General features: G+C 49.4%; 2 protein-coding genes across 2 annotated transcripts; one reads left to right on the top strand and one right to left on the bottom strand.

The window, feature by feature from the left end:
- Positions 1-158: 158 nt before the first annotated feature.
- Positions 159-20,100, top strand: LOC310831524 (uncharacterized protein; the record flags this gene model as incomplete). Its single annotated transcript, XM_083712136.1, has 6 exons — positions 159-188; positions 347-420; positions 16,084-16,244; positions 19,030-19,109; positions 19,254-19,379; positions 19,834-20,100. 6 exons carry the CDS (start codon positions 159-161, stop codon positions 20,098-20,100), a joined length of 738 nt encoding a protein of 245 aa, XP_083568262.1.
- Positions 20,101-20,784: 684 nt separating this feature from the next.
- RSL24D1 (ribosomal L24 domain containing 1) lies at positions 20,785-25,168 on the bottom strand. Its single transcript, XM_083712964.1, has 6 exons — positions 24,957-25,168; positions 23,891-24,004; positions 22,979-23,051; positions 22,341-22,404; positions 21,766-21,851; positions 20,785-21,133 (listed from the first exon to the last, which is right to left on the bottom strand). The coding sequence occupies exons 1-6, from the start codon at positions 25,035-25,037 to the stop codon at positions 21,060-21,062; spliced, it is 492 nt and encodes a 163-aa protein (XP_083569090.1). The 5' UTR covers positions 25,038-25,168; the 3' UTR covers positions 20,785-21,059.
- Between the last annotated feature and the right edge of the window lie 7 nt (positions 25,169-25,175).

The raw sequence follows: 25,175 nt of genomic DNA, 5'->3' as shown, positions 1-25,175 counted from the left end.
TTCCAAAACTGCTCAAGGGAGTGAAACGTCTTTGTGTATTTGGCGACTTGTTTTGAGAAGCTGGCTGACTCACAGGGTTTGGGCAAAACTGCTTCTGGGGTCTCTGTGTCCTTGGCTGACAGCACCTTCCCCTGACACAAATACTGCTTTTGTGCAAAATGCCCCTCAGAAAACAGAGAGCAAGGAGGGTGCAGAATAGACCCTGCTGTGAGAACCAGCCACTGGCAGGGTGGGGTGCTGGCTCCCTGGAGCCCTTTTCCAGGGCTTGCCTACATTTCCGGGCTGGGAGAGGGACCATGAAATCCCCTGTCCCCAGGGACTCAGCTAGAAGGTTGGTCCACAACAGGGTTTTGTACAGAGCCGCCTGGCAGAGGGCCTTGAGCAGCCTGCAGTCAGAATAAGCCCCGCAAGGTTGGGGAGGTGAGAGCTGCTGCTTTTGCTGGGAATGGAGGTCAGGGGGAAAGGGAGGCCTAATTTTATATGCCTACAGAATTAATAGATGCAATAGAAACATCCTTCTCTCGGGACAGAGACAGCTGCTTCTAATGCGTTTGCAACTTTATCAGATTTACTGAGCCACACTGACATACTTAATGAGTTTAAACACACACACGCACAAAAATTAATTTACACAAAGATAAATTCTTACTCGCAAATTACATTTGCCAGCCTCATCGACTACCTAAAATGAGTTATCCCCCCCGCCACCCGTTTTCTTTATGCAGAAATCACCAAATATCTCAGGGGGTGTCAAATCTTTTTCTGCCATCTCTGCTGAAAATGTAAACAGATTTGATGCAGAATCACTTTCCCTTTGTGGCTGTTTCCCTAGACTGGTGTTGGTGAGGAGGAGAGAGGCTGGGTATGTGTGGAGTTGAAGTTTTCTTTCTGGAGATTCTCCAGCAGGGGAAAGAAATGTTGGTGGGTCTGCAAAAGCCCACCTCCGTTTCTCTTTTGGCATGAGCCAGGACTAGGCAGAGGGCAATCCATGCAGTCCCCTCCTCTTGAAATCCACAAGAGATTTGCCTCTACCTTGGATTGCAAGCCAGGTTGATGCAAGGACTCCTCTCCCCCCCGCCACACACACACACACAAGGAGAAGCAAGTTTGGTTGGGGTTTACCTAGAGTAGCCTTCCCCATTTCTGACCATTAAGCATGCAGGCTGAGGGTGATGGAAGTTGTAGTCCAACAATACCTAGATGCCATGGACTGGTTGCATGCAGAAGAATGGTGGGAAGAACCGGCTGGGGAACCACCAAGGGAAGAAGCCTTGGAGCCCAGGGAGTGGAGGTGGGACAACAATGAGTGGTCAGAGGGAGAAGGAGAATACTGGGAAGAAGTAACAGGGCTTAATGAGCTGGGAGACTCAGTGACAGAGAGGAGTCCAGAATCAGAGGTAGAAGCCAGAGCCGACTTTCCCATACAGCTTAGTGGTTTGTTGCACCAGGGCATCAGCCTCTCAGGGGCACCCCAGCGAGTGGGGGAGCTGTGCGGCTTTGCTGGTGGCCTCCCCTTTCCCTGCACGCCTGCTAGCTGCTCCCTGTCAAACATATGCTGGTGGGCGGGCAGCTTCCTTCCCAAGCCTCTGTGGGAGGAAGAGCAATCCCTGCAGAGGCCTAAGATCGAAGCTACGCCCCGCCAACTATATGGCTGGTGGGCACGCAGCTTCCCTCCCAAGCCTCTGCAGGGATTGCTCTCCCACAGCAGCATGGGGGAGAGTTGCGCACACAGCCCCCCCCCATGGCTGGCAGTGCGCAGCTTCGGGGGGGGGCCACTATCCGTGGTAATTTGGAGGCGCTGAGCGGATATTTGCACCCCGGTGCCACATCTGCTAAAGACGGCCCTGGTAGAAGCTGAAGCAGGGAGGAGAGAGGCCAAGAGACAGAGATGAGGATTTAAATGTGTAATGTCAGAGAATAATATGCTTAAAGTTAAAAATGAAAAGAAAGATGTTAAGTGATTGAGTTAATTTTATGAGAAAATTGGTTTTGGAAAACTGTTACAATGATAAACACTGAAACTCAGCCAGGGGGATTCAAGGAAGTCACTCAACAATGTTACTAAGGTTGGATTAAGTACAGTTAAGATGTTTGTTTGTTTGTTTGTTTGTTTGTTTGTTTGTTTGTTTGTTTGTCTTAAAAAAATTGGAAAATCAATCAATAAAAAAAATTGAAAGAAAAAAGAGAGAGACAGAGATGAGTCTAGCAGTTGAAGAGTCACAGGTGTCTCCCCCTTCTGCTGCGACAAGCTCCCCTCCCCGCTTGTTTCCCAGAACCAGAAGAGAGCTGAAACAGGTGGAGCAGCTGCAGGCTGCATGCAGGCGTAGTCTCTGATTGCTTGGAAGAAGCCCTGGAAAGGAGGGAACTTAAGACAGCTGTGGGGAGATGGGGACTTCCCATTTCAGCAACTGATTCATGGGGCCAGACCTACTGGGGATGAGCTGCTGTGCTCATTAGGCCTGACACTCAGCCAAGTTATGTGAAGATTGTGTTTTTGCTAATAAAGAGTTAACTCCAACTTTGATTTACTGAGGGTTCAGTACACACACCTGGAACACACCTGGATGAGGGGGCTGCCCTTAGGAGACAAGCATCTAGCCAGGCAGATGAAAGGAGAGCTTCACTATGCAGTTGGAATTATACTCAGATTGTTAAGCCAACAAGTCAAGGTTAAGCATTAGTTGTATATCTGAACACCTTAAGTGCTAAATCCCTTCTCAAGATTTGTGTTTTCCATCTATCCTGCTTCCTTATACAAAGTCAGACTATTGGACCCCAGTTTGGTGCCCTCCAGCTGTTTTGGATTACAACACCCATCAGCCCCAGCCAACATGATATGGGGCAATGGATGGCTCTGTTATCTAACATCTGGAGAGAACCAGGTTGGATTTGCCCACAGGGTCAGGCAGGGTCTTCAGGGTCTCAGTCAGGAGTCTTGCACAGCTATAGAGGGAGATGTTGGCAGCTGAACCTGAGTCCATGACTGCCAGTGAGCTGCGAAGGAAAGAGCTTGTCCCTTGAGACGTTGACCTTTAACGTAATAGTGATAAAAGGCAAAGATGAGAATCATCAGCAAAGCATGGCATTCAACTGCAGAAGAGCTCACAACTCTTCTGCCTCCTACGCAGTGTCCTCACAATTTGTTTTTGAACCAAGAACTTGCTTTTCTGGTACGTGAGGAGCATTCACTTCATCTGTTTTAGTGAGTTACTATGTATTTGTAAAGGGGGAAGTGAATTTTTAATAGGCTCCAGAGAGACGCCTTGCATAGATCAGCTTTAATATTTAAATATACAACGGGTCTTATGATGAATCATGGCTAAAGGGACTGGCTGGGGAGACAAATGTTCTTTACTCATCTCGAATGCATTTCCAAGCCCACCATCCTTCACTCTGCTGCTTACAGACACAAGTATAAATTGCATGTCAGTTTAACACAAGGGGGGCAATTTGCATTCTATGACCAATTTACAATAGCAATAATCTATAAGCTCTGTTCTCTGGAAACAGCTCAGGAACATGGAAAGCTCCTTCCTCCCAGCTCAGTGCTGTATTGTCTGCTATGACTGGTCTCATGCAGACCCCGTCACCAGGTTCTTTTAGCTGGATTGACCCTGCCTGGGGCCTTCTGCATGTCAAGGCAGCTGTTCTGCTGCTGAGCAGTAGTCCCTTCCCAGCTGGATGTTGAGGCCTTCTGCCAGATTTCTCAGTGTCGATCTGGTCTCCCTTTGTAACTAGAGAGAGACAATTGGTGGCTACAGAACTGTGGCAGCCAACTATGGGAAAGTCATTATGACAGAGCTTGCCAGGCCTAGGACTCTAGAACACATAGGCAAAGCACATTCCAGAATGCTGTGAAGAAGGTGTTAAATCATAGCTGCACGTTTATTATAGAAACTATGTTTTTGTTGCACTTCTATGCTATGGAGCATTTCCGATATTCAAAGCAATTTGTGCACATTCTCAGGCATCCTCGCTACAATTTCTCCATATGTGATACACATTGGTTGGTTGGTTGGTTGGAATGGCATAGAACAAAACTTAGGTGTGCAAATGTAAAAGGCTACCTGTGTTTCGGTTTGTGTATTGGTTTGAGAAGAAAGTGTGAAGTAGGTGGCTCTTTTTCATTAAAATGTAATCAAGATCAAATGTCTCCCTCATCTTTCTCATCCATGGAGAAGGGCCACGTGGCTCAGCGGCAGAGCATGGGATAGCTCAGTCAGTGGAGCATGACACTCTAATCTCAGGGTTGTGGGTTCGAGCCCCACATTGCAGGGGTTGGACTAGATGACCCTCATGGTCCCTTCCAGCTCTACAATTCTATGAGTCTATGTTCTGCATGCAGAGGACCTACATTCAGTCTCTAGGGAGGGCTGTGAAAGATGCTTGCCTGAACCTTGGAGAGGAGCTGCCTGTCCCTGTAGATAGTATTTGACTGGATGGATCCATGGTCTGGCTAGCATTACCAAGCTTCCTGTGTTCCATGCATAGTTCATGAAACCAGGCACAGAAAGATATTGGCTTTGGACACAGCCTAGGTGCCTTTCCATAGCAACATGAGAAGCAGGTGCTGAGGGGAGCTGTCCAGGTCATAACCATAAATTAAGTCCACACTGGAGGGAGCCTTTGTTGTCCCAAGAGTCAGCTGGCTGTCAAGAGTAAGGGTCAAGGTTTGTGCTGTGTGGGTGCACCCCTCAGGCAGGCTGCCACCCCTCTTCCTCTGGTCCCTTGCTGTGCCTGGGAGGCCAGGCTGGACAAGCCTGATGTGGTGAGCTGGAGGTGCCACCGCCATACAGAGGACTTCTTCACCATCTGTGATCCTTGTGAGCCGTCGGGAGTCCTGTACTCCCAGTAGGGTCACCCAAGGCGGTGAGGTCAAAGGGGAGGAGCTGGACAAAGAATTCTCCAAGAAGTCCTCAATGGCAGAACAGGTGGAAGATAACAAGCGGTATGTTACAACAGCTGTGAAGGCAGGTGAAGGCTGCAGCAGATAAGAATCTACCAGTCGTCCTGATACTTATGCCATTGGAATAGAGCCTTACTGTGAAGACTGTGTGTTCGTCCATGTGCACCGATCTCCACATACAAAACAAATTCAGGCACAGGCATCTTCCAAAAACCGATCCCAGACATTGTGTATGCGGATGGGAACAACAGTGTCTGCCGCTGCAGCCTAGAACTCTGCAAGCGATGGCGCGGCCTGCAGGAGGAGAAGGTGCACATGGTGGAGATGCTGGGTGCTGAGCATCTCGACGTGGTCTTTGACAAGCGCACCCTCAACTGCCTTCCCAGGGTCTTTGTGAAACTAATCTCAGGATTGGGTATTGGGTGTGCCTTATCTCTGTCAGTTAATGTGTGGACACTGCAAGGCACCATGCAATGCAAGGGCTAGGGTTTTGCATGCTAGGCTCGAATGGCTGCTTTTGTACGGTAGAACATAACACAATGTTTTTTCCAACTCAATAATTTTTTTAAAAAATATTATTTTAACTGTTGGAGATAAAGATCTTGTACATTATCCCTTCCCTTGCACATAGTTTCCTCACAACCGGCTGGTGAGGTGGGTTAGGCTGAGAGATTGTAATTGGCTCAAAGTGACCATGGGAGCTTTACAAAGGAGCTGGAATTTGAACCTGGCACCTGATTGTGTAGGGCAGGGGGGGTAGGGGGCAACACTGAGCTTGCACAATCTTCCTTGGTGTCCGAATTGGAATGCTAAAAGCAGGTAGACTCAAGTTCCAGAAGGCACAAAACACTACAACTTGATTTTTGCGGGCTTCATTGTGTGGGGACTACAGTGTTGTGTTTAAAAGTCTGGTTTTGTACATTTTTCAGATGAAGCCAAATTTCTTCCATACCATCACCTCCATGAATTGGGGGGGGTGGGGTTGTGTGTGTGCAAACTAACGGTTCAGCTCAGGTGCCAAAATGTCATGGGCCGACCCTGTTCCAAAGCATTACTAATTCCAATTGTGAAGGCAAAGTATTGCAACCATGGCTAGTAGTCGCTGTTTGCCTTCTCCTTCGTTGTCTGATCCTCCTTTAAAACCATCCAAGTTGTTGATATACTGCAGTGTCCAGACCGGACTAGGACCCAGGTGTCCAGGGCTCTAGTCCCCTCTTGGCTATCAAGCTCCCTGGCTGACCTTGGACCAGGTTTTGGGCTCTCAGCCTAGCCTACCTCACAGGGTTATTGTGAGGATAATTTGGAGAGAGGAATTGCATCTTGTACACCACTTTGAGTTCCTTGGAGAAAATACAGAGTTTTCGTGTAATAATACAATAAAGCACCAAGAAAGGCCTCAAGGTGCACAAACATGTTTTAAAAAGATGCCTAGAGGGGACAAATGTGGGTGAGCACTCAGGCAGAGAGAGAAGGCGGCTCCATAATACAGCGAAGCCTCCCACAAAAAATAATAAAAAGATTCAACCCGCTGGAACCTATAATACACCGTGGCCAAATGATGGACCACTAGCCAGCCAACAACACCTGGGCAAACAGGTGAGTTTTAAGGAGGCGCCAGAAACTGGACCACAGTCCTGGCCTGCCTTATTTTCTTGATTACCCAGAGGGATGCAAAACTGGGAGGGTTTGGGGAAACTCTTAAGGAGAGCCTAGATCCAGCTGCCTGAGCCTTCTGCTTGGGGGTAAATGCAGGGCTGGGCCAGATGCTTGGCAGCTGCCTGAAGTCGCCCAGTGGTGCCATGGGCCTGGCAGAGAGAGCATTCCTGGAGCCCAGAGCCCATTGGCTCCAGTCCCTGGCCAGGCTCCGACCTCACAACCAGCTGTGGAATCCTGCGGAATGTTTTGTTTCCTAGGAGGCCAGGTGAGTTCTAGGAGGCCTGGGTCAGTTGAGAGCCAGTTGGATCAGTTAGCAGCCCATAAAGCGGCAATCCTTCTTTTGTGGTCTTGAAAGCCTTTTGTGGTCTTTCTGGCTCTTAAGATCTTTTTCATAATGTGCCGCTGGCTGGTGTAGAAGGTAAAGTCATGGGAAAGGGGGGAGGCATCCTGAAGATTTGTGCCCCCGCCACATGCCTAGTTTTTAAGGTTGGTCCAGGGAGTTTTCTGATGAATTTTCTGAGTTTCCTTTTTTGTCACCATCAGAATTGCAACAGAATTGCAACAGTTGGAGTCCCGTAGCAACATCTGGAGGGAACCAGGTTTGGGGAGGCTTGATGGAGAAAACATCAGGGTAATTTAGCATCGTAACACTGGGTGACTGGCCAGGAGTAGCCAGAATCAGCCACTCACTGTCCAAAGTGGAAAGTGGAGCAGAGGACCTTGTTAGTTAGCCCTGGGGATCAGCTCTGCACTCTTTGCAAAATAAGAAGGAACTGGGGGCGGCTTTTGTCTGTTTAAAAAGTTGTAGTGACTTGGCACAGAGTTAGTTAGGTGTGGTTTTTATAATTTTTTTATAATTTTCATTTATATTACAACAATAGTTCAACTATAATTCTAACATTTCAAACCTCAACTTCCTCCCCCCTCTTTCTGTGGTTCCTTATATTTATTTTCACATTTTCTGCATACTCCAAATTATCTTAACTCATTCTTTTCATCATCTGTTCTCATGTATATTTTTGAAACTGTAGGTTTTTGCAATAATCCTGCCAATGTCTTAATCTGTTTTCAGTTTATTTGTAAATATTCAATAACCCATTTCCATTCCATTATAAAATGTTTAGTGTCTTATTCTTCTTATTCTTTAGTTTCTTATTCTTTTGGTAAGCTTTGCCATTTCTGCATAATCCATTACTTTAACTATCCATTCTTTCATTGGGACATCTACTTCTTTTCCATTTTTTGGCAAATAACATTCTTTCAGCTGTAACTGCATATATAAATGCATTTCTATACTGTTTAGGTAGTCTGATCCTATAATTCCCAAGAGAAAAGCTTCTGGCTTTCTTACAAATGTTATCTTAAACATCTTTTCAATTCATTATATATCATTTCCCAGTAAGCTTTGACCTCATTACAAGACCACCACATGTGAAAAAAATGAACCTTCTTTCTCTTTACATTTCTTGTGAGTGTTTGGGAAGACTGCTCCCTCTCCAGCCTATTCCATTGGGCCCAAGGGGCAGGGCCTACACTCGCATACTCTGAGCAGCTCCCTGCAGCAAGTGGCGAAAATGGATTTAAATGTTTTAAGTGTTATTAATTTGCTGCACCTCAAATGGTGGTTTTTTATAATATTATTTTATTATTTTCTTTTTGCTTGGAGTGGGATAAATGTTTAGTCAGGGAGGGGAGTAGTTTATTTTTAGCATAATTGTTTCTGGCTTTGTTTTTACTTTCATTATTTTGTTAAGTTATTATATACTGTAGTTTGTATTTTGGTTTTTAAGGGGAAGGATCAGGGCTGCCTGGGAGTGGGCCTCAGCCAATAGAGTGCTGGGGCAGGTTCCACAGAGGGGGATGTTTTGGGACACCAGATCACAGGCAGGAGGAGGAGTTACACTAAGACCAGACCATGTCATTACCGAGGAGGCAGGCTTAGTCGTTGTTTGAGGACTATCCCTGCCTCCAGGTCTGGTCCTGACCAGAAGGATACTGGAATCAACAAGGGAAACCCACATGACCTGAAAGTGTTGCTGTGCAATGCCAGGTCAATGATGAATAAAACCACTGCCATCCACGACCTGACTGTGGATGGAGGATTTGACCTGGCATGTGTGACAGAGACCTGGTTGGATGAAGTAGATGGGCCTGTCCTTGCCGCTGCTTGTCCACCAGATTTCTCTTACACACAGCAACCCAGATCATGTGGGCGGGAAGGGTGGGGGGTTGCAGTGATTTTTAGGAAGTCATTAGTCTGCACCAGGCGTCCCATTGAGAAGACCCAGTTCTCTGAGTGCATGTTCTGGAAGTTGGGCAATAGGGGCTGTACATGATTCCTTTTGGTGTACCGACCTCCCCACTGCACCAAGGATTCCCTGCCCAAGCTGCTTCAGGTGTGGCAGATATGCATCTGGAGACACCTAGTTTGGTTGTCCTGGGGGATTTTAACATCCATGCCGACACGACCTTACAAGGGGCCACTCGGGACTTCGTGGAAAGCATGGCCTCCATGGGGCTGTCCCTGAATAAGTTTGGCCCAACTCATAGCCGCAGACATGCCTTAGATCTGGTGTTTACCTCTACGGATGTTGGTGATCTGACACTAAGTAAAAGCAAAACAAAAGAAGTGCCATGGTCAGATCACTTCCTGGTGCAACTGGACTTCTCCGTGACCCTTCCCCTCTGCAGGGAGGTGGGACCGATTTGGATGGTCTGCCCCCACACCTTATGTTATGTACTGAGTTGAATAGGATCCAAACTGCAGCAGTCTGATTGGTCCTAGAACAATGCAGCAATATGATTGGTTGGCAGGAACCACCCAATCATGCTCCAGATATAAGTGAATCCACAACCTGATTGGCTTACAGTAGAATTCCAGAATTAGCCAATCATGTGCAGCCCATTGTGTAAATAATGTATATAAAGCAGATACTTTGAGGGGACATTCATTCATTCCTCCTCACCACTATGAGCTGAATAAAGAGCATGAAATCACTTTGCGACTCTGAGTATATTTCACTGGCGACGAAGGTAGGATCCCGCTGAGCTGACTGCCACACACAGCACCGCAGCACCGCCACCTGCCGCACCGCTGCCTCACACCGTGTATCCAGGCTTCAGCTCCGGGACACAAGGAACTCAGAATGGCAACCGGCAGCAGCTTCTCGCCGTTCAACCCAGCAACGGGAGACTGGGAAGCGTACGCCTCCCGTTTTACCTTCCTCCTAGAAGCCAAAGGGGTCACCGATGAAGAAGACGCCAAGAAGAGGGCGATATTCTTCAGCGTCTGTGGAGAGGAGACATTTGAAATCGCCCGGGCTCTCCTTGCGCCTGAAGACGTCGCTACTGTTCCATACAAAACAATAATGGAACAGCTTAAGGGGCACTTTTCGCCACAGCCCTCAGTGGTGGCTCGTCGAAATGCCTTCTACGCAAAGCGGCAAGCCCCTGGGGAAACCATAACTGGGTTTGTGACCTCTCTCCGCCAAGCCGCCCGGTTCTGCAACTTCTCAGAGCTGGAGAACATGCTTCGGGACCGCCTCGTCGGTGGCCTGAAGGATGAGAAGCTGCAACGACGCCTCTACGCTAAGAAGGACCTAACGTTCCAGGTCGCTCTGGAGGAGGCCCTGGCAACGGAAGCTGCCAAGAGGTCGACACAAGAGGCACGGCCGAGCCTGCCATCCCAACCGAGGGTTCACCACGAAGACCTCACCGACGACTCAGGATCTGACAGGGAGGAAGTGCACCGAGTACAGCAGCACACTCAAGCAGCCCACATACCACAGCTGCCTCGACGAGAAGGAGGGAACTGCGCAAGCTGCGGGGAAAGTCACGAGAGGAGGACCTGCCGTTTCCGCAACGTAGAGTGCAGGCAGTGCAGAAAATTGGGTCACATCGCCCGGGTGTGTCGGGCTCGGCCCACCCGACGCCAGGCATCAGATGACCAATCCAAGAGCCCCAGGTCCCGGGGCCCAACGCACCAAGGCAACTCGACGGAGCTCACGGACGTCCAGGTATACCAGTTGCCCTACCCCAACATAGAGAAAATTTATGTAGAGGTACGGATAGAGGGGGCCCCATGCCGCATGGAGCTTGACACGGGTTCAAATCTATCCATAATCTCGGCAAGGACCTTAAGGAAACTGTGTCCTACTGGGGGTCCCAAACTCAGGCCGGCCCCATTCACCCTCCGGGACTTCCAGAAACGTAAGGTCCCCACAATGGGGGTGGGGACCTTGAGGGTGCAATACCGAGGGCGGACGCGGCAACTGGACTTGCTTGTGGTCAAGGGCCCCTACATTAGCTTACTGGGATTGGCATGGTTTGGACCACTGGGGCTAGCCATCACCGGGGTGAACCACACTACCTTACAAGTGGACGTGGATGCCATATGCAAGGAATTTCCAGAGGTTTTCGATGGGAAATTGGGACAGTATACGGGCCCCCCCATTGCTCTACAGCTTGACCCCGCAGTACGACCGGTCAGGCTAAAGGCCCGCCGGGTCCCGTTCGCCCTGAAACCCCGTATAGACGAGGAATTGGACCGGCTTGTAGAGCAAGGAGTGCTGGAGCCGGTGCCTAATGCCCCCTGGGAAACCCCAATCGTCACACCCGTCAAGCCTAATGGTTCAGTCCGCATCTGCGCAGACTACAAATGTACCATAAACAAGGCCCTCACGGCCCATGCATACCCAGTGCCAGTGGTCAGCCATGTCCTTGCCACACTGGCTGGGTCGAAAATTTTTGGCAAGCTGGACTTGGCCCAAGCATATCAACAGCTTCCAGTAGATGAGGCCACAGCAGAGGCACAGACAATTGTGACGCACAGAGGAGCGTTCAGGGTAAAGCGGCTGCAATTCGGTGTCAGTGTGGCACCAGGCATATTCCAGAATCTAATGGACTCGCTCCTTAAAGGGATTCCTGGCGTCACCCCCTTCTTCGATGATGTGTTAATTGCCGGGCCCACACCAGAGGAGTTTGAGGACCGCCTCCGCACCGTTCTGCACCGTTTCCAGATGGCGGGTCTCAAGGTGAAGCGGGAAAAATGTCTACTAGGAGTGCCTCAGGTGGACTTTCTGGGATTTATGGTGGACGCAGAAGGGGTCCACCCAACTGGGGACAAGGTACGGGCCATTTGTGATGCCCCAGCACCCAAGAGCAAAACTGAACTTCAGGCCTTCTTGGAACTATTGAACTTTTACCATTCCTTCCTTCCCCACAAAGCGGCGGTAGCGGAGCCCCTACACAGACTCCTGGACAAGCGGGCCCCTTGGGTGTGGGGCCAGCGCCAGGAGGCTGCATTCCAGGCAGTCAAGGACCTGCTTGTCTCAAACTCGGTCTTGGCGCACTTCGACGAGAGGCTGCCAGTTGTGCTAGCATGCGACGCCTCACCCTATGGCATCGGCGCTGTCCTGGGACACCAACTCCCGGATGGGAGAGAGGTACCGGTAGCATACTTTTCCCAGACACTCAACGCAACCGAGCGGAACTACTCGCAAATAGACAAGGAGGGGCTCGCAATCGTGAAGGGAGTAAAAAAATTCCATGATTTTTTGTACGGGCGGCCCTTCACCGTGGTGACTGACCACAAGCCGTTGCTTGGCTTGTTTGCTCCCGAAAAGCAGACCCCCCAAGTGCTGTCTCAGCAGACCCCCCAAGTGCTGTCTCCTCGTGTCCTCAGGTGGTCAATTTTCCTTGCCAGCTACCAGTATGCACTGATTCACCGCCCGGGAAAGGCGATGGGCCATGCGGACGCCCTCAGCAGGCTACCACTACCAGAAACAGGCCCCGACCCAGCACCTGCACAAGAGGTTATGAGCCTGGAGCTGCTTCCTGACCGCCCCATTCAGGCACAAGAAGTTGCACACCATTCCAAGAAAGATAGGGTCATCTCCCGAGTCCTGGACTGGGTGTGGAGGGGATGGCCCAGCAGCAGTCCTGGGCCAGAATTCGCTGGCTACACAACCCGCAAACATGAACTGTCGGCCCACAAGGGGTGCCTGTTATGGGGAAGCAGGGTTGTTGTTCCCCAGCCCCTCCGCAAAAGGGTCCTCACAGCCCTACATGAGACACACCCAGGGGTAGTAAGAATGAAGGCCCTGGCCAGGAGTTATGTGTGGTGGCCAGGGATCGACGGAGAGATAGAGGCCTGGGTCAAACACTGCCAGGCCTGCCAAGAATCCCGCCCAGATCCCCCAAGGGCCCCAGTCCAGTCCTGGGAGTCCGCCCGAGCACCATGGTCACGCCTGCATGTGGACTTCGCTGGCCCCTTTCAGGGGAAAACATTCTTCATAGTGGTGGACTCCTACACCAAATGGCTGGAAGTCGCACTGGTACCGTCCACTTCTACGTCCGCAGCCATCCGGGTACTACGCAGGCTGTTTGCAACCCACGGGCTCCCTGACACTCTCGTCTCAGACAATGGGGCTGCATTTACGTCAGGAGAATTCCAAACCTTCACAGCGCAGAACGCCATCCGCCACATCCGTTCGGCGCCATTCCACCCTGCCACCAATGGCCAAGCAGAACGCATGGTGTGGACCACCAAGGACACCCTTCGCCGCATGACGCAAAGGGATTGGGAGTACCGCCTTGCCACATTCCTCCTAGCACAGCACAGCACCCCCAGCTCAACAACTGGCCGGAGCCCTGCTGAACTACTAATGGGTCGGCGCCTTGCAATCAGATTGGACCGCCTTCACCCCGATAGAGCTCAGGATGAGGTAGTGGTGGGGGAAGGCAGGAACCCCCGGACCTTCAAGGCCCAGGACCCAGTGTACGCAAAGAATTTTGGGGCAGGCCCAGCATGGGTACCTGCCACAGTCACCAGGGTCATTGGCCCCGGGTCGTACGAGGTGCTAACGAATGGGGGGCAATGCTGGCGCCGCCACTGCGACCAGATACGGCGACGATTCCCGGGAGAAAACCAGGAGGAGGAAGGGTCAGAGGAGTCCCAAGGGAACAGCGGGGCAGTGAGGCCCATAGAGCAGGAGGGGGCAGCAGGAGAGGCAGAATCAGTAAATACAGAGAGGACCTGCGAGGCCGAAAGGACACCAGAGCCAGAACCACGACTGAGCGAGCCGGTTGTGCCAGACCAAACAGGCCCATCACAGCCAGCATCCTTGGAACACGAGCCAGAACCTGAACCCCGGACCAGGGAACACCCCAGGCCACAACGCACACGTAGGCCGCCGGCGTACCTCGAGGACTATGAATGCGACCTCCCAGGCAGGACTGGAACTTAGAGGGGAGGGGTGTTATGTACTGAGTTGAATAGGATCCAAACTGCAGCAGTCTGATTGGTCCTAGAACAATGCAGCAATATGATTGGTTGGCAGGAACCACCCAATCATGCTCCAGATAGAAGTGAATCCACAACCTGATTGGCTTACAGTAGAATTCCAGAATTAGCCAATCGTGTGCAGCCCATTGTGTAAATAATGTATATAAAGCAGATACTTTGAGGGGACATTCATTCATTCCTCCTCACCACTATGAGCTGAATAAAGAGCATGAAATCACTTTGCGACTCTGAGTATATTTCACCTTAATGGATCCAATTGGTGGTAGGGGATGTTTTATCCCAAGTTGATGGCCTTTCAGCCAATTCCCTGGTGGCCTGCTGGAATGCAGAGTTAACCAGGGCTATTGACTGTCTGGCTCCGAAGCGCCCTCTCCAATTGCATGGAGCCCAGACAGCCCTGTGGTTTTCCCCGGAGCTGAGGGCGATGAAACAATTGTTGAGATGGCTAGAGCACCGGTGCCGGAAAACTCATTCTGAATCAGACTGGACACAGGCTAGAGCTCAACGTCGAGCCTACCAAGTGGCAATGGCAACAGTGAAGAGGGCCTTCTTCACCGCCTCTATTGCATCTGCAGAAAACATCAGCAGGAGACTCTTTCAGGTGGTTCACAATCTATGGAAACCACCTGTGTCACCGGGGTCTGATAGGGACCCCAAGATCTCCTGCAATGATTTTGCAATTTTTTTTTTTGCAGATAGTCGCTCAGATTTGGAAGGAGGTAGACTCCACCATGGGAGCAAGGCTGGGGCGGGAGAGTGCTAGAGTCCTGTCTAGTCATGTTACATGGGATCAATTCCAATCTGTTACCTCCGAGGATGGGGACAGGCTGCTTGGACAAGTGAAACCAACCACTTGTCTCCTTGATCCTTGCCCATCCTGGCTAATAAAAGCGAGCGGGGAAGGGCTGGGCGATGGGCTCTGCGGGGTGGTGAATGCTTCCCGCCTTCCCAGACCCGCTGAAAGAGGGTCATTAAACTGCTTCTTTAAAAAAATCTGTAGACCCAGCCAATATGACCAACTATCGCCCAGTCTCAAATCTACTATTCTTCAGCAAGGTGAATGAAGGCGGTGAAGGTCCTGTGTGAGTGCCTGGAGGCGGTTAGAGGATGGGTGGTGACTAACAGGTTGAGGTTGAATTCTGACAAGACAGAAGTACTGTTTTGGGGGGACAGGGGGTGTGGGGGGGACTCCCTGGTCCTGAATGGGGTAACTGTGCCCCTGAAGGACCAGGTGTGCAGCCTGGGAGTCATTCGGACTCACAGCTGTCCATGGAGGCGCAGGTTAACTCTGTATCCAAGGCAGCTGTCTACCAGCTCCACCTGGTACACAGGCTAAGACCCTACCTGCTCTTGTTATCTCCCGCTTGGACTACTGCAATGCACTCTACGTGAGGCTACCTTTGAAGGTGACCCAGAAACTGCAATTAATCCAGAATGCGGCAGCTAGACTGGTGACTGGGAGTGGCTGCCAGGACCACATAACACCGGTCCTGAGAGATCTGCATTGGCTCCCAGTACGTTTCTGAGCACAATTCAAAGTGTTGGTGCTGACTTTTAAAGCCCTAAATGGCCTCGATCCTGTATACCTGAAGGAGCATCTCCACCCCCATCGTTCAGCCCAGACACTGAGATCCAGTGCTGAGGGCCTTCTGGCGGTTCCCTCATTGCGAGAAGTGAGGTTACAGGGAACTAGACAGAGGGCCTTCTCGGTAGTGGCACCCGCCCTGTGGAACACTCTCCCTTCAGATGTGAAGGAAATAAGCAGCTATTTTATCTTTAAAAGACATCTGAAGGCAGCCCTTTTTAGTGAAGTTTTTAATATTTAACGCTGTATTGTTTTTAACACTTGATTGGGAGCCGCGCAGAGTGGCTGGGGAAACTCAGCCAGATGGGCGGGGTTTAAATAATAAATCATTATTATTATATTATTATTATTATTCATATGTTTTGCGAGTCTACTAGGTGTTAAATACCATCTATATAACATTTTTCATATAATTTTCTCTTGTGCCATAGCAAGTTGTAAATTTTATATCCGTATTCCACAATCGTTCTTATGCTTCCATTTCTGTGTTATGACCAATATCTATTGTCCAAAGTATCGTTGAAGATTTCACTTGTTCATCCTTTGTTTCCCATTCCAATAACATCTTATGCATTTTAGTCATCACTTTAATGTTACAGTCTAACAGATCTTTGCTTCTCCCTTCCACAGAACAGCCAGAGTCTCAGGTGGGAGAGCCAAGCCGGACCGCTCCCTCCCCTCGGAGCTGGAAGTCTTTCATTACAAGGGCAGCCTCTGGAGAGAGACGGCCGGCCGCAACATCGCTGGCTCTCTTCCGGCACGGGAGGTCCTCTGGCAGGAAGCCATTCCTGGTGAGGAGGGTCTTTCTGTGGCTCTTACCTCAGGTCTCCTTCAGAAATATTAGGCAAGGGAGTCCAGGGGGATCTTCACTTTGGTAAAGCATGGGGAGGGAGAGTGTGCCTGGGAGATCGGCTGGGAAGTGGGTCCTCCTCCCTCCCAAGAGTAGCCTGGAAGTTTTGAGTTCTCAAAAATGGCCAGGAGATCATTTTTCTCCAGACAAGTCCCAGAATGGCAGTGGTGGACTTTGGGCTCTCCAATTCCAGTGCCACCCTGTGCAACTCCCACCCACAAGGCCCACTGCCACCTCTCGCGCTCTGTTCCAAAGCACTGTTTTGCACCCCCTGCAGTGCGGTGCCCAGTGCAGCCACACCAGTCACGCCGCCCTAAAACCGCCAGAGCCATGGGGTGCTTCTTGGTGTCCAGGCTGGCAAATGGCCACAGCTCGGCGGTGGAGCCCTTGCCTTGCCTGCATGAGCCCCAAGTGCAGTGGCATCTCCAGGAAGGCCTGGGAAGGAGGGACCCCTGCCTGAGGTCACTTTGTTTTTGTTTTTTTAAAAAAATATTTATTAAGAATTTTTATAAGAGAAAAGCATAAATAACAAACAACATTGCTTATGTCATACACAAAATTTCATAACTCGTTTGGACTTCCTCACGTCTCCCGCTCCCACTTACATTGTTAAAAAAAATTTTCAAGCAAATTATCATCTTGTTTACAATCTTATATCCACTCGTTTAAATATAATCTGATAGTTCTCCCAAAGGATTTGTCTTTTCCTTAATCTCACTTATCATCTAATTTCGATCTAGTTTAGTGGTGGCCAATTATTTATGATCAAGCATCCTTCTTAACATTCAATCAAATTACAATATTTTTGTAAATAAGTTTTAAATTTCTTCCAATCTTCTTCCATCCTTTCTTCTCCCAGGTCTCGGATTCTGCCGGTCATCTCTGCCAGTTGCATATAGTCTATCAGCTGCATCTGCCATTCTTCCAGTGTGGGTAGATCTTGAGTCTTCCAATTCTTGGCAATGAGTATCCTTGCTGCTGTTGTTGCATACATAAAAAATGTTCGGTCCTTCTTTAACACCCCCTGGCCGACAATACCCAAGAGGAAGGCCTCTGGTTTCTTGGTGAAGGTATACTTAAATACCTTTTTCAGCTCATTATATATCATTTCCCAGAAGGCCTTCACTTTAGGGCAGGTCCACCAGAGGTGAAAGAATGTTCCTTCATTTTCCTTACATTTCCAACATTTATTATCAGACGAATGGTATATTTTGGCAAGTTTAACTGGGGTCATGTAGCATCTATATATCATTTTCATTACATTTTCCTTCAAAGCATTACATGCAGTGAAGTTCAGCCCAGTGGTCCACAACCTTTCCTAGTCCTCAAACATAATGTTATGCCCAATATCCTGTGTCCACTTTATCATAGCAGATTTAACCAGTTCGTGTATTCCATTTTAACAGCAAGTTATACATTCTTGATAGTACCTTAGTCTTTGGTTCTAACAGTTCTGTCTCCAACTTCGATTTCTCCACCTGGAACCCTAGTTTTTTGTCATTTTTAAAAACTTCTTTAATCTGGGCGTAATGTAACCAGTCTCGCACTTTACCCTCCATTTTCTCCAAACTCTGCAATTTCCAATTGTCACCGTCTTTTTCTAATATTTCCCAATATTTTGGCCATTTGGCCTCCATATTGGGTCTTTTTCGGGCCTTGGCTTCCAGAGGGGACAGCCACCTCGGAGTTTTGTTTTCCAATAAGTCTTTATATTTTGTCCAGACATTAAATACTGCTTTCCTGACAATATGGTTCTTAAAGGCCTTATTGATCTTAACTTTATCATACCATAAATATGCATGCCTGCCTGAGGTCACTTTGGGCCAGGAGGACCCAACTCCTTGGCACCCCACCAATGGCCACTCTTTGGGCTTTGCTCCCAGTTCAGGAGGAGAGCAGGATCCATCTCTCCTTGTCAGGCAGAGCCCAAGTCTTTTTTCAAAGAAAAGTCCGTTTTAGCTGCCTCTTATCCAGACCCTGCTGGGATGCGACCTCTACCTGACGTTCTTCCCCTTCTGCCCTCTTTGCACAGAGCTGTTTATGACGGAGGCCTCCCACCTGAGCTCCCTGTGTATTGTGGCCGTGCTCTTCTATCAGCGGCTCCATACAGAAAAGCTCCTTTCGCAGGAGGAGCTGACCTCATCTTCCCCGACCTAAGATCCATGGTAAGTCTGTTGCCCCTCCAGACCGGTCCCCATTCTGTGGCTGGCCCAGGCCTCCGCTTCTTCCTGGGTGGGTCACAGGCAGAGGGGAAAGGGACAAAAAGAAAAGCACAGCATCCAAAGAGCTCTGCAGCAGGATTAGGCCCAAGGGGCCCAGCCAGACCGGCAGCCAGTTTTCAGTGGGCCCCACAAGCAGCAGGGCAGGAGCACAAGCGCAATGCCCCCCCCCCCCCCAGGAACGGGGATTGTTCAGAGGCATCAACTGCCTTGGGCAAGGAGGATGGAGGGGGCAGCCAGTTGCTGCCTCTAAGCCTAACCTACCTCACAGGGTTGTTGTGAGGATTAAATGAGGAGGGAACCCATGGATACCCTCTTAAGCTCCTTGGAGGGCAGGCTGGGGTGTAAATGACACAAACAAATGAGACGCATGGTCTCTCCACCACTGAGAAAGTGGCATTTTAAAAAGAGCAGGCCGTCTCTGTCCCTGCTGGGGTTATTCTTTATTCCCCCACTCCCGTTGCCTTGCTCAACCTCCCCTCCCATGATTCTTCCCTCCCCTCCCAGGTTCTCTGTCGGGGAAGATAAGGGATCTGCAGGAGGAAGGGCCCCTCATTGGGGAGATTGGGGATCTCCTGCTTTCCCAGGTAAGGATCCCAGAGCAGGGCGGAGAAGCTGGCGGCAGCTGGGAGGAGGCTGCCTGTGGGTCTCCAGTGGACTGGGGCTCTTGAGTTCCTGATGCTCACCATTTGTGTTTCCTCTCCCCTGCCCCCTTCCTTCCTTCCCCCCAGTTTGGTGTGGCTGCACCTGAGGAGCTCCAGCAGGCCGTCCTGAAGGGCAGCTTGCAGCAGGCCAGGGCCAGGGAGATCCTTCAGGAGAAGCAGCAGAGGAATGCTCGGTTCAGGTGTGTCATCCAGGTAAGCTGTGTGAGAAGAGGAGGCTGAGCTCACGGAAGGGGCCTTCTCAGCTGCTGGCTGGGCACTGTCCCTGGGGGGCCCCTTTCCCATGCAAGGGGAGGGGCAGGAGGCCTGTCCTCTTCTCCCGCCTGTCCACTCCCTGGGCAAATGCAACAGTGCAGAAGAACCGGCCAGGTGGTATAGGTTAGGGGGTAAATCTAGTTCCATGCCACCCCAATCTCCAGGTCGTGCGAGATTGCAGGGGTTCCCGGGGCTTCCTCTGGGTTTGGTGTCCTTGGAATGAGGGGCAACCTTCTGTCTCACAGCTGCCCCAAAGGAGAAGCCCCACAGCAAGCAGGAGCTGAGCAGCAAGGCTCACCCCACTGGTTTTGCTGCTTGTGACCCTGGAGGTGGCTGACTCTCTCTGGCGCCCAGATACATGTTGTCTGTCTGCTTCCTTCTCTGCCATTCCCAGGAAACTGAGAGCAGCCCGGAATGCCACCCCCACCGGCTGGCCAGTTTCCTGGATTGCGAGCTGCAGCGCCTGGCCAGTTACCCTCTGCTGCTGAATCAGATCATCCAGCACACCAAGGGTATGTCTCTCTTTCTCCAGATCTTGGTGTGTTGGGTGCGGTGGGGAGGGTGTCCCAGGAAAGCTGCATCTCTCCATGACTCCATTTTGACGTGCTTCCTAATTTTGGGAGGTTGTGACACCATAATATTGGATTCACCAATCACCTAAGCACTCACACACACACACACAAAATCAAATTTGGGTGGCTCAGACAATGGCTGTCACTTGTCAATAAATAGAAGGGAAGTCCACTCACCAGGAAATAGAAAGGAACCCACCCACCATTGTCTTCCAGCAGATCCTAGACAGTGGTGCCATTCCAAGGTCAAGACCAAAAGAGGAACAGTCCAGTGCCATCTCCATCACACACACACACCCCTTTACCCAGGCCTGCACTACAAGGGTCTCTCGGTGAGGAGTGGAAGCATGAGAAACAGATCCAAGATTTACAGGCTCATAGATCTGTCTGTGAATGTGCTTCCATCACTGAGTTCTCAGCCTTTTCACACACAAATCCTCCTCCCTTCAAGTCTTTGGTTTCAGCAGCCCAATAGCAACTGTTACGTGTTGCTAGCATTAAGCAGTTGAAAACCTTTGCTGATGTACTGCAAATCACCCAGAAATCCACCAGTCGATCACAGCCTCTCACCCACCCCCTCTTGCCTGTGGAAATCTGCTAGTACATGGCAGCTCCATGCAGGATGTTTGTGTGTCAATATTTCTTTAAGCAGAATAAGACTGCATGCTGGATTTTATAAGTCCTAAGGGGCTACCTGCCAAGCATCACTTCACAAGCCATTTATGCCTTCACTGACAAGCTGGTTGCAAAAGTAGTTCAATTCCAGGCACACATGTCTCTCCTGCCCAATGCTGATGCCCCATTCAACTCACTGGATTTGAATTAACAGAGTTGCATAAAAATCTAGTAAGAAACCATTCTCTTCAAGTCAGCCATTTTATTCCCTCCGTCCCAGTTTTGGCACAGAGAGTCCATTTCAATGGGCTACATGTCGTCTTCTCTGACAGCTACACTCAGCGTGGCCAAAGCAGAAGAGAGAAAAAACAGGGTTGCTTCTCACACTTTACAGACACAGAAATAAACAAATAGGCTCCAACAGAGATGCTCTCTAGGAGGCACCTTCCACTTCCATGGTGTCCTGTAACTGCTGAACCATCTTCTCTTCCAGCTCTTTGGATTTGCCTTGAAAAGAAATAAAAAATGCAAATTTTCAATTCCACAGTCCTCTGGAAAACCTCAGACTGCGGAACTCCTTCTCCTTCAAGAGGTTTTGCTGTGGCCTCAACACTGAACATTTTTAAACAGCTTTAAAAACCCACCTTTTCTTAATTAAGTCTAATCCATATTTAACTGGCCTTGTAAATATAATTAATTTTTGCTGCATTTGTCAGGATTATTTATGGATTTTTTGCATTTTTGTGATTTTATAGTACAGTGATTTTAATTCGTTCCGGAGGTCCATTCTTAACCTGAAACCGTTCTTAACCTGAGGTGTGCTTTCGCTAAGGGGGCCTCCCGCTGCCGCTGGTGCACAATTTCCGTTCTCATCCTGGGGCAAAGTTCGCAACCCAAGGTAGTACTTCCGGGTTAGCGGAGTTTGTAACCCAAAGTGTTTGTAACCCAAGGTACCACTGTATTTACTTCAGGCAGGTGAGATCCCCAAAGGCAGCATACAAATAATTTTAATGAAGAAACCCATCTGTAGAATTCTCAGGGAAGCCCCTCTGCCTTCTGATCTGGCTAAGCTACCCATTTCATATTACAAAAGGCTGCTTAGGAACAATACTCCTGACTTCCTGATCAGCCAGCCTCACCTGCGTGGGGAGCCCGGAGAAGGTGGATGTTCTGCTTGACCTCCTTGATGTCTTGTGCTTTCTGAAGCTCTTTCCCCTTCTTTAATCTGGGGTGGGTGGGAGAGAAGAGATGAGCAGGAACACTCTTATTGCAAAATCAATGAAAGTAAGAGTACAAGCAGATTTTAATAAATTGGAGCACACATTTCATGCCTGTCAAAAAGAACTGAGATATCACTCACAGAAGTCCAGCTATTAGCAATGAAGAGGAAACCCATTTAAAACAAAACAAAACAAAACAAAACAAAAAACACCTCTCACAGCAAAGCACGTGGTCATATTGGGTATTTCTGACAATTATGACTTTGTAAGGCCAACCGCTTTTTCCACTTTCAACTGGTGGATCTTGTTCATTGATTTTGCCCCCAGAAACATCATGAGAAGCAAATTGTTCCTTCCAAATTTCCCCGGCATCTCAATGGAGCCCAAGAGAACCAATTTGTGTGTGGGGGGGGGGGGAACTTTAGTGCAGCTGGGGTCAAAGCCCTCCATCCTCAACTGATGCCTCAAAGGGAAAAGGGATTACCGCCACTCACCTGTTCATGATGAATTTGGCCTGCCGCCTTCTCTTGATCTCTTCTACTCTCTTCATTGCATCCACTGAAAAAGAAAAACATTGTAATATTAAAATTAACTGCATTTGAGCCATGACCTCACTAGTTGGTCTTGGACAGGCTCCCGCTCCACCTGCCAAGAGGGATAATACTGACTTATTTTACAGGGCTTTATTACAATTGAGCAACGTAGGACTTTGAACAAATGAAATGTTTATATCACGTGGTATGGCCTTCTGCACATGTTCACCAGATGTTCAGTAATTGCATATTTAGGGTTACTGCAATTATTGGGTTATTGTTGTATTTACTTTGATTATGTACTTTGTGGTTTTATATTCTGATTTTATCCTGTGAACTTCCCTGAGACCTGCAGGTATAGGGCGGTATATAAAGTTTAGTAGTAGTAGTAGTAGTAATAGCTATACTTGATAATTAGCTCAACTCCCACCCCACGATTCCATTTACACCATTAGAAAATGCTGGCACAAATTTCACAGGCACTTTTAAATTTCACATGCTGTGAACTACTAAGTTATGCTGGTTTAAAACAACAAGTTGCTAACATTACTTAGTGTTTTTTGAAATCCTGCCCCACTGCATCTAGGAATTGAACATACCTGTCTTATTCCAAAGCTCTCGCTGGTATTTCACGGGTTCATTTCTCCGTTTCTCAAACTCAAATGAATTGTCCTACATAGTTAAAAGCAGAAGAATTAGTGTCAGACAACTAAGTTTCAAGCTGGTGCCCCAAACACCTGTCTTCCTTTTGAAACATTTTTCAAAAGAGGGAAGTCCAGCATAACATTTGCAAGTCCAGCACAGAACTCGCAGCTGCTCAGAGCTGCAAGCCAAAGGCAAGAAAATGACTTACCTCCTCCTGAACTGCAGGTATCACCACTCATCTCTAAGACCATAATAAACAACAAGTCTCTTTCACAGAAAAAGCAGCAAAAATGCCAACACAAAAAGGTCCAATCAGCAACTTAAGTACATCCATAGTGGATGGGTGTTGTGACTGTGATGTGATGTGGAGCATGGAGAATGCCCTGCAGTAACGTCACATTGGAAGGTAAAACATGGGCAAGTGGACCAAAGCTGAGTTCACCAAAAAGGAGGATCAGACCAAGTGGATCCAACTAGTCTACCATTCCATTACCCACAATGCCAGAGATGTCCACAAATAGGACACGAAGGTATAACTGATGCTCCATAGAAGCTGATATCCAAAGAGACAACCTGCCTCTGAATGTGGAACATTATGAATAAAAGCTTCTAATAGTCCCCTCAAATCTCTTACGCCAGTGAAAATCAATACATCTTGGGGAAGCAGACTTGACTTTGTTTGTTCAAGTTACTCTGTCATTTCAGCAGCTGCTCCACAGCTACAGGCCAGCAGTGCAAGCTCAGTGACACTTCCATGCCTCAAAACCTTTAAATAATAATTTTACAGCACTCCTAGAATCCCACTTGCTTGAATGGGATTGGGGCACAGTGATGTGCCCAAAAGCACCCCTGACTCGCACACTCACCACTGTCAATTCTTTCCCAGATGCTTTGCGGAAGGCTTTGGTCCATCTGACCTTCCTTGGATTCCGCTTCTTCTTGAAGTTTTTGTGGCATTTTGACTTGCAAAACCGAAACACCTGCAGGAAGAGAGAGCAAATAGAAAATGCCTCCCAGGTCAAAAAGCTGTGCCTGAACCACAAAGGGGCCCTCTGGGTAGAGAGAGCCCAATGCCTGCTCCCAAAGGGGAGACAACAAGGGGCCAATCTGGAGCTGCCCCATTCTAGAGACGGATAATTAAGTAGCATCTCCTCCAATGAGGGACTGCAGACACACAGACCCAAGCTGGTTATCAGTGAACTGAGCCACACTTTTGCAGCCAAAAATGCTCCCCACCCACCTAAGGAGGAACAATCTGGGTTTCCCTCAATAATCTCTTTATCAACATTTATTGTGATGTTCAGATCCTGCCCCTACAATCCAAGCAGCCTAGGAAACGGTGTTTACCCTGAAGGGCAGGAGTTCCCAGGGCTGCTTCTGGCCTGTCACTACGTTACGGGAGAAAGCCAAGTGCAGAGCAAAACCTTCGGCTGGCACAACTGAGGTTTGTTAGAGACCCCTGCCGCCCTAGCAGTTTCCCCCAAACTTGGGTCCCCAGTTGTTCTTGGACTGCAACTCCTATCATTCCTAGCTTTCAGGAACAGTGATCGGGGATGGTGGGAGTTATAGACCAACAACAACTGGGGACCCAAGTCTGGGAAACACGGCAACCCACTTTTAAGCAACAGACTTTTAGAAGATGGGGAAGCGAAATGAAAAGTGGGTGGGTGGGTGAAGGGATGGTTCCTGGGCAGATGCGTGAACATCCCGCGAGCCGATCGGGATGCAACCGCAGCTGCCACACAGCCACGTCTGAATGCCCCATAAAGGGGGGACACGTATCATGCGAGCCCTCGAGAGGCAGGCCGCTATGGAGGAGCCCTAAGGATGGGCTGCGGGTGTGACGTCTCCACAGACCGACCCGCCCTCCCCGCCACGTCGCCTGCCTGAGGAGGCGGCACTCTGCCCATGCTCAGAGGCGCCCTCACTCACCTTGCAGTCGTTGCGGACGAACTGGACCCCGTGGCCCGGGTAGACGGGGCCGGAGCAGAAGTAGCACTTCTCCACACGCATCACACCGCTTGGCGAGGAAGGGAAAGGGGAAAAAGGGAGATTCCCCTTCCCCGGACCGGAACTTCCGCTGACGCAACTTCCGGAGCACGCGGCTAGAGCGTCTCCCTGCCGCAGCGCCTTCTGCCGTTGCGCCGGGAG

The sequence above is a fragment of the Podarcis gaigeae genome (genome assembly GCF_964106915.1).
Source record: "Podarcis gaigeae genome assembly, chromosome: 14".
Lineage (NCBI taxonomy): Eukaryota > Metazoa > Chordata > Lepidosauria > Squamata > Lacertidae > Podarcis > Podarcis gaigeae.
Note: the sequence above shows the minus strand (reverse complement) of the source record. Positions and strands in the feature narration are given on the sequence as shown.

Bases quoted from the DNA above. Each gene is read 5' to 3' on its own strand.
- RSL24D1 (XM_083712964.1), bottom strand. From the start codon at position 25,037: ATGCGTGTGGAGAAGTGCTACTTCTGCTCCGGCCCCGTCTACCCGGGC. The intron at 23,052-23,890 runs GTGAGTGTGCGA...TTAACTATGTAG, and splicing joins CTGGGAAAGAATTGACAGTG to GACAATTCATTTGAGTTTGA. The intron at 21,852-22,340 runs GTGAGTGGCGGT...CACCCACCCCAG, and splicing joins GCCAAATTCATCATGAACAG to ATTAAAGAAGGGGAAAGAGC.